Consider the following 17,055-nt stretch of genomic DNA (forward strand, 5'->3'; position numbering starts at 1 on the left):
GCCAAGGGCAACAAGGTCCCCTTACCACGACTGGAGGGACACAACATAACACTCTGAATCATATATGTGATACACACACAAGTAGAAAAGCCCTTATTGAAGCCATTTTCCCTTCCAGCCCTATAAAAACAGGAGCAGCACAGCAACAGATGAACAATTTTTTATTCATGTAAAGATCCAAGTGGGATATATTGAGTTTAAAAGGGTCTCCTGGTACAACACAGTGTTGGAAAAAGTCATTGGTTCAAATTTGACTTACCTCATAACTTTTATATCATGTCAGCCTTCCTCTCTCTCTCTGGGTTGCTTTCATCTTGCAGAATATTCACTGTGGATGAAATGCAATCAAAGGAGTACTCTTTAATAATGTAACATCTATTTAGATGTAGAATTTTCTTTCTACTTTAAATGCCAGGCCATTTTCCCCCTTTATTACTAAGTCCGTTTACTATTACCTAATGCTTTTGAAATTTGCACTCCTCCCTCGGGGGCGCAGTTTCTAGATGGGGAGTGGTTGCCCTCTCCTGGTTCCTGTGGGACCTTACAACCAGCAAATCAACAACCTGTCTGGTTCAAACACTGATCTGAATGCCACATCAGAGACATCTCCATTTAAAAACTGTTAAAGATATTCAAGGTCACAATTCTGACTTGATTTTCTAAAGTTATACAATTCAGTAAACTAGGTGGGTGAATGGGCTCATGGACAGATCCCATTCAAATCACTTTTGGCTTCTGTACTTCTTTTGTTGTTTGTGTAAGTTGGATTTAACTGTTATCAGAACAGAATCAGTTTGAAAAAAATCAACTTTATTTCAATTATATGTTTTATAACCGTAACTGTAATTGTAATTGGCTATTGTCTTAGGGATGGTATTCAATGATGTTCTGTGTCTCCTAGTCAAAGTGAGTTAATTACTAGATAAGATAGAAGGGATAGGGATGGTATTCAATGATGTTCTGTGTCTCCTAGTCAAAGTGAGTTAATCACTAGATAAGATAGATAGAAGAGATTTTTGTTTTTTTGTGACAACCCTTTAATTCATTATAATGTAGAAATGAACTAAATAGTTTATTTTGATTACAAATTATAACTCAATGAGAACTAAATTGATTTTTTATATTGCTTAATCTGTCATTACCAACAACAATCACGCCATGTCAACCTGTCACCACTTAACATTTTTAATACTACCTGTAATTACCACTAGCTATTTAAACCATTTGTAACATTTGTATTTATCTAAATTCCATTTGTAACATAGTATATATCTAAATTGTGTAATATCTTTATTTATCTGTTTTTATTTTTACCTTTTTCATTTTACTAACTGGAACTTTTTCTTGATTGAACTCATGTCTGGGTTGCTGCAACAACAAAATTCCCCCCCAGGGATCAATAAAGTAATATCTTATCTTATCTTCAAAATGTTTCAAAGAGAAGCTGGATAATTGATTAGTTTATATGTGTAATGCATTTTCACATAGCACACATTCTATTGGTATTTGCATGAAAACACTGGGCTGTCCAGAAATTTTCAGTGGTCACATGACGGCCATACGGAAGTTTTTGCACTTTTAAGCTATCAAATTTATCCAGAAGTAGTTAGAGAATCAACGGAATGCGCAGTTTTTAGCTTTAAAAATAAAACCCTTCATTATAAATTGTCCATGTAAGGTTTTATTTTGAAAGCTATATCCGGAAGTAGCGTGCATTTTTCCGTGCGCTTAACGCCAGCCTGTTGGTTGTTGGTGCTGCTGCTTTTCAACCCTGTGAAAAATGTTATCCGCTATTTGGTGTCGGCGTTGTGGTCGCAAATTTAACCCGAAAAAAACAAAACCCCAGCCTGTTTGAGTGGATCGGATACTTCCTAAGACTCGAGAAGGTAAGTGAATGACAGGAGGTTAGATCCTTTCTCAGAAGAACTTCCCAAGAACAGCTGATCAGCGTGGGCACTTCAACTTTGTGAGCATTAAATCCCTGAAAACAAACTGAGTTAAGTAAATCAATATTCAGCCCTGACCTAACGCTTGACCTGCTGATATAACATAATGTGAGCCAGGCTGATAAATTAGCATATCACACAGGAAACATTTCCGAGAGTGGACCGTTAGTCGTGTCAAGTTCTGCTTTTGGTAACTTTTGAGTGAAGAAGAGGAAATAATCCAGCTCCTTTAGTGGGTTCAATTTGAGCTGCCACTTGTGTTTTGTTGTTTGTTTTCCTCTGGGAACTGCGGAGAGGATGTTGGCTGACGGGGTTGTTTATCCCCGGAGGAATTCATTCTTTTTAAGCTGGCTGAGAGGGTGAATTCACAAATAAATCCAGGGTTTGAACCACACCTACAAATGCACAAGAGCTTTCCTGTGTTTTCTTATTTTTTAGCATGGTGTCTGATGAAGTAAGGCCTGTCTGTTAGCAGGTGGACATGTGACAGGGGGAACATCCAGTCAGAGCATCTAGATCTAATATAGAGACTTGTACTATTGGTCTAAATGAAGAACATTTTTTACCACTACAGTTTACTATAATGCTTATTTATGATTCTTGTGGGCAGGGCTCCTAAGTGTGCTTTTTTTAGTACCTTCATACCGGGTGGTGATGAGATGATATCATAGTGAAACCATCTGAATATGTTATCAGATATAAGGTGGAAAGTAAGACAGTTTTTTCCTCTTCCGTGCTAAAGCTCCGTGTGAAAGTTGTTGTTGAGGAAGACTTTTTTGCATTGTGGGTAAGCCTTAAAATAGAGTCCATTTTGCATGACCGTCCTAGACCACTTTAATTTGAGTAGTTTGTGAACAGTAATGTGTTCTCACAGATGCTGAGCTCCTGGACCATGACTAGTATATTAGTGTGGTTAATCAAATGTCAATCTGCTGCACATTTCCTGCAAAACATTGCTGTACATACCGTTAATAATACAAATGAGATAGGTTTATCTCTACTCTTTGAGAAAATTCATGTAGAGCATAGGAAGGACCTAGTAAATGCATTTTGAACATGGACGAAGAAATAGCTTATGTGCACGAAAAGGGACTAATTCATCTATTTGAAGAGGAACAGAATATAAATTAGATATTAAAGCGAATCATGGCCTGATGTTTCGTCTAGTTTGAGTTAATCATCCTGTAAAAGCCTACTTTGGCCTTGAAGTGCACAAAGACATGCTGTAGTTCATCAAGGCAAATAGAGATGCAATATTTTTCTCCCCTTCAAACCTTGATGTTTGTGTCCACAAGTAAAAGAAGTGCACTGTGCTTTAAGTTGAGTCGATCCACATTCACAATCTTGGTTTAAGTGGGTTGTACTTCTGCTGAAGATGCACGCTCTGAATTATTTATCGGTCTTTAACATAAAGTTGCAGAGGAAAGCTTTATCTGTCTGTCCCTGTCTTTCTGTATCCCACTTTTCCATATTTTCTCTCTGTCTGCTCCTCTGCGCGTCTTCCTTATACACTCACACTACTGAATCACTCCATAATGAGGTGAGAGGGGGATTATCTCTCTGGTTCAGAGGACACATTACTGAGTCTGACTGTTGGGTTACACAGGCAGAGAGCCAAGTTGTGCAAGAAACGATAACTGGTTGCTTTTTGAAATAACATTAAAGCACGTGATGAGTGTTATTCCAGGACAGTTTTAGCGGCTAATACGGATGCACATGGAGCACAGAGCTGAACAGGTCTTGATCTGGGGAGTTATTTTGGTATGATGTGAAAGAAACGCAACTTCCTTTTCCATATTCTCGTATTTTTTAAACAGTTGTGTGCAGGAAGGCTATTTGTGAGGTAGTCTATCCGTTTGCAGCTGTATGTGAGATTTTTAAGTGAAATATGATGACTTAAATTCAACTTTGTAAGACTTATTTTAGTACAAGTCATGCACCCAGCCTCACAGTAGGCTTAAGATTGGATCATATGTTTAGCTAAATACTGTAAATTTTCACAAGGGAAGAAAACAAGAAGCTAAAACTAGGCCAGTGTAGAACAACAAGAAAATAACTTCTATTTACATGACGTTTATACAAGGCTTTTTTAAACTTTATGAGTTTTTTTAGCGTGCGGTGCTGTTGAGTTATGTAACATTATACTGAGTGGTTTCTCTATAACACCTCCTGCAAACATCAGTGTAGTAACAACATCGTGCAGAATTGTTCTTGTTCTATGATTTAGTGAAAGCAGTGAGAGCGGAGGTTCTGACTTTAAAGCAGTTCTCAGGAGTAAATTCAACAAATTGGATTTGAGTGTATTTGCTCAAATCACTGCTGAGATGTTGTCAAAAAGTCCAAACTTTAAGTCAGCGAAGAAGAAAAATGAACTTGTGAGAAGGCTGTAAGTTTGTGTCCGTTTGTTCTTGCAGTAATTTCCGTTGACCTCCAGCATAGCAGGCCCCAAAGCCTCAATCTCATTAAAGTGAAAGTATTGTTTTTGTCCCAGGCTGATGACTCTGGTCCATTAATGGACTTCTAGGTTAAATATGGTCGGTAGTTAGTGGTGGGCTACCATGGGAAACATCTTTCTGTGAGATGTTGCACCCTGAGGAGTCAGAAGCACACACACAGGCTTATTCACCAGTGGACATTGTTCTGATGCATTTCTTTACTGGCAGGACTGAGTCACTATTCAGTCCTTAATGAAAGTGGGCTGAAAGCAGCAGCCTGTCTTGTGGTGGGTTCATGAGTCATGTCTACTGTGTGTGTGTGTGTGTGTGTGTGTGTGTGTGTGTGTGTGTGTGTGTGTGTGTGTGTGTGTGTGTGTGTGTGTGTGTGTGTGTAGGTGGGTGTTACTCAGATGTCCTTATAGGGACAACACCTTGATAGACATCTGAAGTTCTCAGGTAATAGAATAGAAATGTGTGAGTTGTGTAATTATAAACTTTATAGGATTGACCAATAATGGCATTCTTTACTCATTCTATAACTCTGACTGATTAGATCTGGCTGGGTTACAGTGACATATAATGAAGTAACTATCTGTAAGAAGCACATTTTGGCCAGTTAGTGGTCCAGCTTAAGGTAGGTTATTGTTATCTTATTCAGAATCGGAACAAATGTTTGTCCCTTTTTGCACACCGTAATAGGCTGCTGCAGTGTCTCCCTGCTTCCTGCTGCTGCTGTGATGGAAGATAACAACTAAACTCTGCACTTTCAGATGCCACATTTCACTTTAAAAAACTCATTGACAGCTCAGTGGACACGTCATAAGTAATATGTGCATTGTGTCAAACAGAATGATAAAATCCCTATAGACTGTATAAATAATGGACGTAGTATCCACGATGTAACCCATCTGTTTCTATGCTTCACTGATTAGGTGGTATGCTTTGGATCAAGAGCAGTTCCTTCCCTTCTCCGTACTCTTCTCTTCCCATCATTCTGGTACAAGTTGATCTTTGTCTCATCTGTCCTTAGGATGTTGTTCCAGAACTCTATGGGCTCTAACCTGGCCTTCCTGTTTTGGAGACTCACTGGCATTATGCACCTTGTGGTTTGCACCCTGGTGAAGTCTTCTCTTGATGGTTGACTTTGACACAGATACACCTTAATCCTGGAGAGTGTTCTTTATCAGGCCAACTGTTGTGAAGGGTTAGGGTTTTTTGTTTCTCTCTGACAGGTTTGTTTTAATTTCTCAGCCCAATGATAGTTTGCTTCACTGATAGTAACAGCTCTTTGGACTTCATATTAAGAGTTGATCTTATCAGATGCTAAATGCAAATTCCGTACTTTAAAATGAACTCTAGACCTTTAATCTGCTTCTTGTAAATGACAATAAGGAAATTACACACACCTGGCCATGAAACAGCTGAGCAGCCAATTGTTCAATTACTCTTGGTCCCTTCAAAAGTGGAGAGCACATAAAATGTGCTGTAATTGCTAAACCGTTCACGTGATTTGGATGTAAATACCTTCAAAATAAAGCTGAAAGGATGCATCTCAAGCACCTTTTGATTGTGTCATTTTAAATCCATTGTGGTGGTGTACAGAGCCGGAACACTGAAAGTGACGACACTGTCCAGATATGTCTGGCCCTAACTGTTCCCCTTATCAGCAGGCATCAGTGACTGTGCTAAGCATACCTTGCCAGTTAGCTTGCTGAGTGTTTTATATAATATTGATTTATGGGGTACGAGAGTCAAGATTGGTGTTGGCATTTCCCTGCAGAGAAGACAGCTGGCTGTATTTGGGAGAGGCCAGCCCGGTTTGATTCCTTGACTTTCTGCCCGCTCTCTCTAACTGAAGACATCACACAAGCAAGTTTAATAAATACACTACTCCTAGTATCACAAATACAATCTTATTCTTTAGGAAACATGTCGTTAACTTAATAATCAATCAGCCAGTGAACGTAGACTAGATAACTGACAACTTGGTGTGTTGTTACCCCTCTGCTGCTCCTCTGTAGCTCCACCCTGTTGCTGAATATGGTCACCAAACAGTCTAACCCAAGGCTTCATTAAGGTGGACAGACTAATTGATGACTATGATGACTTCTTTTCCACAGTATATTTTCCTGACCTAAATATTAAGCTTTCTGTACTGTTTGAAAATTTTAAATTGATGAATAAATTGTGCACCCCCCCGCCTTAATAATTGAAGTTAAATGCGATTTACAAAGTCATTATATTTTAAGTTTGCTCTACTTTTTAAAAATCGGCTACTGTACAACTTCCAAAAGTTTTAGTTAAAAATAAGTCTGTGATGTGTGACAATTTTTTGTACAACTGATGTAACGAATCGATTCCATCCTAAAGTTGAATTTTAAAGCTAAAGCAGAGGTGTTGCTCACTATGCACTTTCATACACAGAGGACACCTTGTGTGTAACACTATACCACTAATAATAGATTCCTAGAACAAATCTAACAGCTTTACAGATAGCAGACTTGTTAAGTTTACTCTTTGAAGAGTTATATTTAAGATTGAGGACCATCAGACTGCAGAAATATTATGTGGACTTGTGATTGGGTTATAAAATACTGGTGCAAAGTTTAGATCTGCAAAGCAGTTCGTGATCATATTATAGCCACATTGCCACATTACATGCAGGTTATATCTGTGCAATCAAAAACTTAACACGGATGTGTCAACCTTGTTTTGGATGGAAAGATATGACCTTAGATAGTTCTGTCTGAAGTTTTTCTTTCAAACTTATTTATTTTTCAAATGTACAACTGATGTTAAACCATCACAGCTGTTAGCCTACATCATCCTGTGAATACTAAACCATTAAAATGCCTCTGACATTTGGACTGCAGTAAAGAAGAATGCTCTACATGGATTTTTTAAAGTCATAAAGACTGCACCACCACACTGCCATACTTCTGGCTGTATGTTTACTGCTCCAGGATATTGCTTTATCGTTGTATGCTGTCAGTTACATCACCGTCACTGTTGAAGTGTTGCAAATACCAGTGTGCTTGGTTGTAACTTATTTTTTACATGTTGTGTGGGTGTGTTGTAGATTAAGTTAGTGAAACATGCCCTGGGATGTTTAGTTGCCTTGTCTTTTAAACCACTATAGGTAAAAAATCAGCTTATGAGATAGAAAATCAATTCAAAACAGAAAATAGAGCTGAGAGGAATCTTATACAAGCTAGCACTAAACCAAACACAGCATCAAGGCTATGGCTGGGTTTTGATGAGAGGAGATATGAAGCTTGAAACACTGCTTCTGAGCCCTCCTCTCTCCCCACAACAACTTCACACACACAATATTATTAGGTGAGCACTTGTTATTGGCCAGATTCTAACAGTAGGCCCCCACCGTGTATTTCCCTCCTTCTTGCCAATGTGTGTGTTCTTGCCTAGGCAACAGAATGCCCCATTGTAAAGGCAGCACAGAGACCCTGTTATTGGCTGCTCTCTGAGTAGGAGGGAGGCAGAGCAGAGAAAGATGGAGGGAGGGAGAGATGGCAAAATAAATGAACTGAAATGTCCAGGGAGCAAAGTGCTTGTTGGAAATGTAGGAAATGAAATAAAAGCAGAGGGAGAGGGAAGTCAGCATTCGGTATGCTGAATTTATGAACCATCAACAGTTTATTGCAGTTTTATGTGAATTCAAGTGGAAGCAGTTTGACAGTTCAAGCAACACGTTCACAGTTCTGAGAATGTGCTTGTTAACCCTTTCAATGGAAGTCAGATTAACTCGCAACTCGCAAGAACTGTTTTTAATCTACATAAGCCTTAAATTAGAAAATTAATCTATGCTACATTCAAGAGTGAGTGTGGTTTTGCGTAGAGTCAGGACTGCTGGCAAATGAAGTTAATAATTATAAAATGTTAAATCTGCTGAATAAACCGGTTAATGCTGGTCATGACAGATTTGTGGACCTGTGTTAAATCTGTAATGAGCAGCTTGTCTCACAGAGGTAATGTCTAAAGGTGTGTTGATTTGTTGTTTGCTCATAAAGTTTGCTCTTTTTAATACAGCATAAATAGAGCTGTGAAACTTTGGCACTGAGGTAGTGTTTTATGACACCAGAATGAGCTTTCAGACCATTGTAACTCTTCAGTAAGACATGATATTACCCACATTGCTACACTCTGCGATGGTTATCACCCACCCTGAGCTACTTTAGGTGAAAAATGGCCCATTAACCAGCCTGAACCCATGAGTCTCATGCTGTATTGACCTGAATACAAGACTGTTTTTCATGAGATTGATCTGGAAAAGTATGATCCACTTGTGTATCTGCCTCAAATCAACACAAGAATCTCTTCTGCTGTGGACTGTACCCTCCTGAAGGATCTTCAACATTTTATCTGTAATTTGATGAGTGTTTCAGTGTGACGTCAGTCCCACAACGCTACCAGCCAGGTCGCTTCTGCCTTGGCTGCACCAGCACAATTTGTCAGCGCCTAACATTGTGGTCTTTTGGTTTCATATCCCACAATGTGCGAAATAAAGTGACGTTGCCCATTCAGTGGAGTCAATGGGTGTCCTAGACAAAGTGTAATGTCTGAAGGTGGTAATCCAAACCATTACCTTAACAAGGGTATGCCAAATATCAGACCCATCATCCATCCGATGGACTGCAGGTTATTTCAGTTTTATAGTATTTATGTATCAAAAACACAAGTGCTTCATTTACGTGATCAGATTTCATCGCCTTTAAATGTGACAATTAAATGTTAAAATATTTTATAAATTGTATTTAAAATGTGTAATAAACAACATACCTTGTCTTATTCAATGTGTATGTTTTATGATTATTTACAATAATAAAAAATGTGATTTGGTCTTCAAACAGAATTTTCCTAGAAATTGGTCTTTAAAAGAAGGAGGTTGTCTTATACTCAGGTCAATATTGTAGTTTTCTTTATATCAAAGCAAAATGAAGATGTCCTTGCTCACATGATGACACACAGTTCTACCTTACCAGTTAATCCTACTGAGCTCAGTGTATTGCTGGTTTAATTGAAAATAAAAATGACAACATTTTGTTTTTATTATGCTTTAATAATAACAATAACAATAATAAAATAATAATAATCATAATAATAAATAATTATGATAATAATAATAATAATAACAATAATAATGATAATAATGATAATAATAATAACTGCATTTGTATAGCACCTTTGAAAACAAATGTTTAAAGTGCTATGACAAGCCAAGCATTGCCGGATTCAGAAGACAAAAATAAACCTTTAACAGACAGAGAGGAGACAACATTTTAAGTTCAACATGCAATTCTCTAAAATATTTTCATGCATCAGCCCTTTTTTATTGCAACAGCCTCACCAATAACAGCTACAGCCTGTGCATGCAGCTTGGTTAAATGGTGTTAAAACATAGCAAAAGGTGTCACCGTGTCAAGTTTAAACATCTTAGTTTACATTTGTTTTCCTCGCCCTCTCCATTGATATTTAGCACTTGTGCTTCCTTATGTTGCATCTCAAAGACACACACATTGTAAAAAGGCTGATTAAGAGCTTCTCTGGCCCAAAGTGCTGAGGTTAAAGATGTTTTCTGGTCAAAAATGCTGAGACCTGCTAGTTAAACCTACGTATGTGTTTCCAAATATACATTTTAGACACTCTGTGTGTGTGTGTGTGTGTGTGTGTGTGTGTGTGTGTGTGTGTGTGTGTGTGTGTCTGTGTGTGCGTGTGTGTGTGTGTGTGTGTTTGGTTTATGATTAACATCCCAGTGACTGCTGAAACCAAGCGGACTGCAATCCTCTGCATGAAGTGTTTCTGAGTTCCTCAATTTAAAAATAGGAACTATGTTTGATCAGTCATGATTGACGGCTCTGTCCCCGTGCCCTGTGTGCTCAGGCCTGTCAGAGCACTCACAGGAAATGAAGCGCGCTCATTTCAACACAGCCACACATTTGTTGATGGCATTTCTCAGACTGGACTGCGTGGGTCTCTGTGTGCTCATCTGCCACTTTAAGCACCAAGTGAAACCAGGCACAGGTCATTATTTTCATTTTCACTGCTCTTCTTAATGTGTAGCGAGTTGGGCTGCTTTTGTGTTTGTGTACTAACGATCTCATCTACAGCTTATTTATATGAAGTGAGACAACACACCATTATATTATGTTTATTTATAATGAAATGCTTTTTAAAGTATTTTATTTTAACACACATTGACATCTAGAAGTCTATAGCCAGTCTGGTACTTATTCATTGTGTGTAATAGTCATTGTGGCTTTCAGTTTACGTGTGGGTTTGAAGTGTATTAGCTGATTTGCATTGTGATGGGGTTTAAAAAAGCAATCAAATGTGAATGTTTGTTGTAATAGATCACTTAAAGGCTGGAATCAGCTGCCTATATCTTGTAGTACAAGCAATATCCAGTCAAGAAGGTCATATTTAAGTTGTGTGTATGTGTGTGTGTGTAGAGAAAAGACTGTGTGTGGGCCAGCCCGGTAAACCAGCAGCTTCCCTTGTGGTTAGATGTGTAAGGAAGGTAAAAAAACACTAAATGCAGAAGGTGTGTTTTTGACAGTAGGTAAATCGTTCATTGGGATTTACAGTGATTTCATGGTCAGAACTCTATTTTTGCTGATGTTTTTGTGGTGGCTCCAGTTTGTGCGTCACAACAGTCCTTCTTGTGGTATTGCTCAAAGTCAGGAAGGTTTGCATCATGTGAATGCAGGAACCAGGCACTGCCTGCTGTTTGCAAATGAAGGCCTGACGTGGTGACTGATCTGCAAACTGAAAACTTAAAAGAGAAATGTTCACTGTTGGATAGTTATAGCTCTGGCATAGTGTACATTATTCATAAACCCAGATGCACAGAAAGCAAGTCCAAGAGTTAAAAGGATGTGAGGCAGAGCTGACAGAGAGAGATGAGGACGCTTTGTGTGAGGCTGATCTTGAATCCACTTTGCAGTATTCAAGTGTGTGTTTGGGAGAACTGAGCCAGTCCGTGTGAACGTGCTGTGAGTGCCAATAGTTGTTGTGTCAATAACACTTCTGTTGTGTGATCGTACTAACTGTGTATTGGCTGCTCTAAAGGAATAATCTATATGTGAATTAAAGGTTAGTGTTTGTATCTTTAAACACCACAGAGATAACAATAACAAATGTGAAATAACAGCATTTTACTTCTAAGTGAAACTTGAATCAAACATCATCTCTGAACTAAGCAGTATCTGACTGCACAAGCAAAAGATTGTTTTATGTTCAGGTTCAATGTGGACGTTATATTCAGCAGAAGTTCTGTTGAAAATGACAGTGCTTATCAAAGTGACGCGAGGTGATCTTTCTGTTGAGACATCAACACAACTTCCTTTTTGAACTGGGCCTGATAGTCTCAACGGTGACACCAGTTTATCTCAAAAAATGTTGACACTGCCAACTTATAGTCTATAAAGATGACCAGCCTTTAGATTTCTACTAATTTCATCAAGTTGATATGGCATTTTCACAACAAAAAGCATTTCTTAAAACATGTTCATTTTGGTCTCTTTCACAGGACTGTGTGATGATCTGAGGCACTGGAGTCTGCCCTCCCTCTGTGGACATAAAAGTGTCCTCACACCCATCAGTCATGTCACAGTCTGAGTCCTCTGTGGGCGACTGGCTAGGTGTTCTTCATCTGGGGCAGTATTCGGAGGCATTTAGGAATGCCGGCCTGGTAACGTTACAACAATGCCGCAACCTCACACCAGATCAGTTGGAGCGGATCGGCATCACCCTGTCAGGTCACAGGAGGCGCATCCTGGCTAGCCTGACCAAAACGCACAGTACCACTGGCACAAAATCTGATACACAATCTCACCTCGCACAGTCTGAGAGAGATCAGAGATCAGAAGACACGAGACCTGCTAAAATGTTGCAGAGAGAAAGACCTGTGCCAGTCCCGGTGGAAACTAAACCTGTTCTTAAGGAAAGAGAGAAAAAAGATAGAGATTCATTCCAGCCTACGCCCAAGGAAAGAGAGAGACCGGTCCCCAGGGGGAGACAAGTGTCCAGGATGACAGAGGAAAGTGGAGAAGGAGCAGAGATGATGCCAATTCCTGTACAAAGACAAACAGCACCCAGGGGAGGAGGAGAAGAGAGTGATGAAAGGAAAGACGGAGAGAGAGAGAAGCCTGTGCCTAAAGAAAGGACTAAGTTTCGCTCCAGTGCTCCAGCGGACTGTCAGACCAGCCCCCTCGTTTCCACACCTTCTGAAATCCCTCTACCCCCTGTCCCCCCACGAAGCACTCCCAACTGCCCCCCACAGCGCTTCACCTCCCCTTCTGCATGTACCCCTCCATCACCCAGACTGGACCAACACGATGTAAAAGCCCCCTCTGCACAGAGCAGATCCGTGTCCAGAGGCTCCACCCCAACCAGCACCCCTACCCATACCCCCACACATACCCCTCTCAACCCTCCAAGCTTCCCCTCTGTTACAACTAGGCCGCAAACGTTAGCCATTCACTCGCCTGCCCAACATGTGGGAGGTGATGGAGGAGGAATAGCTTCACCTGCGTCCCCCAGCAGTGACAGAAACGCTCCACCTCTTCCTCCCAAAACAGGACCAGAACTAAAGGCCCTCCTCCAGTCCCTCAGCGGTTTCCTGCACATTCTCCCAGGAAGACCAGGTGAGGATTTTTCTTTCAATTGAAACTGACAGATTTTACTAATATTTTTTCCATTTTCATGAACTTTGTTCTTGTTTTGGGAGGTAAAGTTACACTACAACACACTGCTCCTATATTTGTTATACAGCATATTGCCTGAGTACTTTTAACATGCAAATTAACTTGAACAGGGTTTAAAGTTGTCACTGTATATTTCCTTTTTAGTGATCTACATCAGTGATTTTCAACCACTGTGCCGTGACAGATCGTCAGGTGTGCCTTGGGACATTATCAAATTTCACTTAATTAGTCCAAAAAAATATTATTCATATACTGCAAATAATTTGCCATGTAGTGTGTCTGTGCCTGCAGTGTAGTGACTGGCGGAGTAATTACATACTTGTCCATGTACTGACCTGGGCTACCCATCCACTGGGTGGAAATAAAGCACACTTATGACCTTGTTAATTTAAGACAATAGAATTAATGAAGTAAAGAAGTAGCCAAAGTCACCCTCTCAGATAAATAGATTTTTATATTGAGAGACTAAATGTGTCATTTTGTAAAACTTTTGGTTGGTGGTGTGACTCAGGATTTTTTGAATGTATGAAAAGTGCCTTGGCTCAAAAAAGGTTGAAAAACACTGATGACTACATTACCCTCTTTTCCCTCTCGCACTGCCTGTGTTTGTTAAATAAGAACATTTCAGAGAAAAAAACACAACAGGGTAAAGTGATAAGCACTATTCTGGTCAGTCACCCCCTCACCTTTGTTAAAAATGGATCCATCACTTGATCTCTCTGCTTCTTCTGGATTATTGTAAATATCGCTTCCTCCTCTGTAATGTCCCTGTTCCTCACATAGTATGTTGTATGCATGGTAACTTAATGTATCATAAAAGTGAGTTTGTGGAAGTGCTATATAATACAAAATCTTTCTAGTCTTCTTACAGCACTATGCTGCCATCTATTGGACCCAAAAGGAAACTGCAACTCTGTAATTTGAGACTTATGTGTTAGATTTGATACAAAATAATGTTTTTAATGACCTTATCGCTTCTTGATATTCAAACAAGAGACACTGAAAGTGAAAGGCTGAAGCAGACTGAGCCTCAACAGCTACCTCAACCTGCACAAGTCCACAACTAAGGACCCATTAGTGCAAAAGAAAAGACAGACCGGTCAAAGCTATTCCCTGAATGAGAATCCATCACCAGTGTCACACTGACAAAATGGACCTAAAGAGCAGTGGCCTGTTTGTGAGCAGGACCTGGTAGTGAGCCAATCAGTGAGGCAGCTGTCTGTTTTTGTATTTGCTTGTACCTGACCACTAGAGTGCGTGATATGCAAGAGTGTGTTTTTACAAAGGCTCTGCTGTGACCTTATCCTCGTTAGTTAATTCCTACATTACATATGAGAAGCTGCTCTTTGCAGGGGTTAAATGTTAAATGTTTGGTAGTTTCATGTGCTTTCTTGGACATTGACACACGTAACATTGTTTTATTTCCAAAGTCATGAAGCTCTTACTGTGTTTTTAGGTGACTTCTCCTTTTACCCCTTAACAGCAGCTATACACTTGAGCTGATTTAACTGATGCAACTTAGTGATCTTAAGTAATTTGTTCTTTTGTGTAGTACTAAGGGAAAGCATGCTGTGTTGAAGCTCTCTTCCTTTGTTTCATCACCACTGAGGGAAAAGAAACTTCGGGCTTGCCTCAGGCTTTGAGCTAGTTAACATGCACATTCTAAGTCTGCGCTCTAAAGGGAAACTAGCTGTAGAAAGAAAGAGGAAGTTAGAATAGAGAACAAAACACATCGGTCAGGAGCTGTTCAGCTCTTCTGAGATTGACAGACAAAAAAAGAGAGAGTGACATAAAAAGATTGAAGATCAACAAAAGTCATTTGCTACCAGGAACTACCTTTATTTTCGGTCGCCTTTACCGGCACACATTCACACGCTCGCTTGTGTGCTTGTTTGCCTCCTCCCATCTTCTGGTGAGCTGGTCATTTCCTCCTCCTCCTCCTCTCCTTTCTTTCCTCTGATGTCTGCATGTGTGTGCTCACGACTTTTCTATCATCATGGAAGAGGACTCCTTTTGAACATGTCAGAACAGGTAACACTTCTCTTATCTTTATGGTTACCTCTCAGTCTGTACTTGTCTTAAACATGTGCTCTTCCCTCCTTCCCCTCCTCCTCCTCACTCTGATCTGTTTTGGTGTTTTAAACAAGGAAGCTTTTCTCTCCAGCTGTGTTCATGTTTGCTGCTGTGTTACAGCTGTGTTGAACCTGTATTAAGTGAACAAGACGCACATTGGTGCAAATTTTGCCATGAGACTGTTTTAACCTTAGATACTAAGGTAGATACTGACCCTCAAGACAACATATGATAAGATCTGCACATTCTGGGCAGGACAAGTTCAGCTAGCAGTCACTGATATTAGAGGATTGTTTTTTATCTTAAAGACCAGTAAGATGAGATTTTGCAAAAGCTTCTATTATGTTAGGTTGTGACACATTTGGCTCACATTAAAGGAAGCAAACCCCAGCAATATCATACATGCTAGCTTAAAATGCCACCCACACGTCAACACTACAAAAGGCTCTGTTAGCTGTAATCGCTGATCAAGGGTGAAAGTGTGTAACTTCACTCAGAATACAGTCACATACACACAGTTTGCTTGGAGAAAACGGTGGCCATTGTTCCTTCAGCTTTCTGCCATTTATTTACTACCATGCACTGTGGTAAATATAGCGTTTAGCTTGCAGCTTCCCACTTACCACTCTTCCTCTGAGAAAAAGGAGGAACTGTGTCAACAGGTCAGTTTCCTGCCATTGTGGGCTTTGTCTGTCCTTTTATGGTTTATTATATAAACAGAGCTAATGAATAGAATATATATTTAGAGTATGGAGAATATAGTTCGCCACTTGATAGCTTTGTTTTTGTTATTGGTACCAAAGTGCATGAAAAACTATTTGTTTTGCCCACATTGGTGCATAACTACCTCCTAATAAATCAGGCTGTTTATGTTATATGAATGTTGTGGGGAAGGTTGTGTGTTTTGATGGGTCATTAAGACCAGATTGACCACATAAAAGTGTCATTGAAAATATACTGATGATACAGAGTGGATTATCACTCTTAGATTTAGCAAACAGAAAAAGAAAAGGCTTACAGCCTCTTCATCAACAGTCAACAAATCTGTGTTGTGTTTAAGTTCAGACTGAGCAATGTTGTCTCTGATGACCCATAAGAACCTGCTACCGTTTCCTTCCAGTATTTGACTCGGTACCTGATTGAACTTCAGAAGATTTGTTTGGATCCAGAACATTATTTTCTGTGTGCTGTTCATGTGACTAAAATCTCTGCGGTAAGCTGATGATTGCAGCAGTGAAGAGAAGGAAATTCACAAGACACCAAAAAATAAAGAGGATCTTACACAATGCTTGTTGGACAGAAACGATGGCTGTGTGCTCATTCTCGACTTTCCCGTCAGCCAGAAATAATGTATTAAGGAACAACAGTGTATGAATGACTTTATTCACAATGAGGGATTTTTTGTGTCTTCATTAATAACACTACATTCGATAGGAGGAGTAATAAAGAAGATATTGACGTTTGTGAATCATCATTATTAAAGTTACTGGTTTCAGAACGGTTTAGCGTATAGTAAACTGTACTCCTTATATTCGTCAACAAAAGATCACTGTGTGATTATTTTGCATATAATGAGCATGCAGCTATTTATAACCAAAATATTTGACCAAATGTGAGTGTAGATTAAAGACGCTGCACTGAAATGCGTCTTCTCATCTAAAAACCACAATGATATGATTGGTTCTTTCTTGCATCTCAAATGCATCTCAAAGCAAACCTAAGCTGTGGTTATTTTATAATAATCTGTCAGTATGTACAGTCAGTCCTTTTCAAGTTAGGGTCTATTGGACTATCAATAATATTATAAGTATTTTTGGTATTATTAGCTGATAGCATTATGTATGCACAGTGAATGGGTTGTCACAAGTGAAGGAAGCC

General features: G+C 39.4%; 1 protein-coding gene across 1 annotated transcript in view; it reads left to right on the top strand.

The window, feature by feature from the left end:
- The first annotated feature begins 1,717 nt into the window (after positions 1 to 1,717).
- The window catches only part of LOC117825227 (arf-GAP with Rho-GAP domain, ANK repeat and PH domain-containing protein 1-like), a 48,981-nt gene continuing 33,643 nt past the window's right edge, over positions 1,718 to 17,055 (top strand). Inside the window, 3 exon segments of the mRNA XM_034700939.1 lie at positions 1,718 to 1,886; positions 11,928 to 12,981; positions 12,984 to 13,044. Coding sequence (XP_034556830.1) covers positions 12,003 to 12,981; positions 12,984 to 13,044 — 1,040 coding nt within the window. The 5' untranslated portion in view covers positions 1,718 to 1,886; positions 11,928 to 12,002.

This window comes from Notolabrus celidotus, chromosome 14 (assembly GCF_009762535.1).
Source record: "Notolabrus celidotus isolate fNotCel1 chromosome 14, fNotCel1.pri, whole genome shotgun sequence".
NCBI lineage: Eukaryota > Metazoa > Chordata > Actinopteri > Labriformes > Labridae > Notolabrus > Notolabrus celidotus.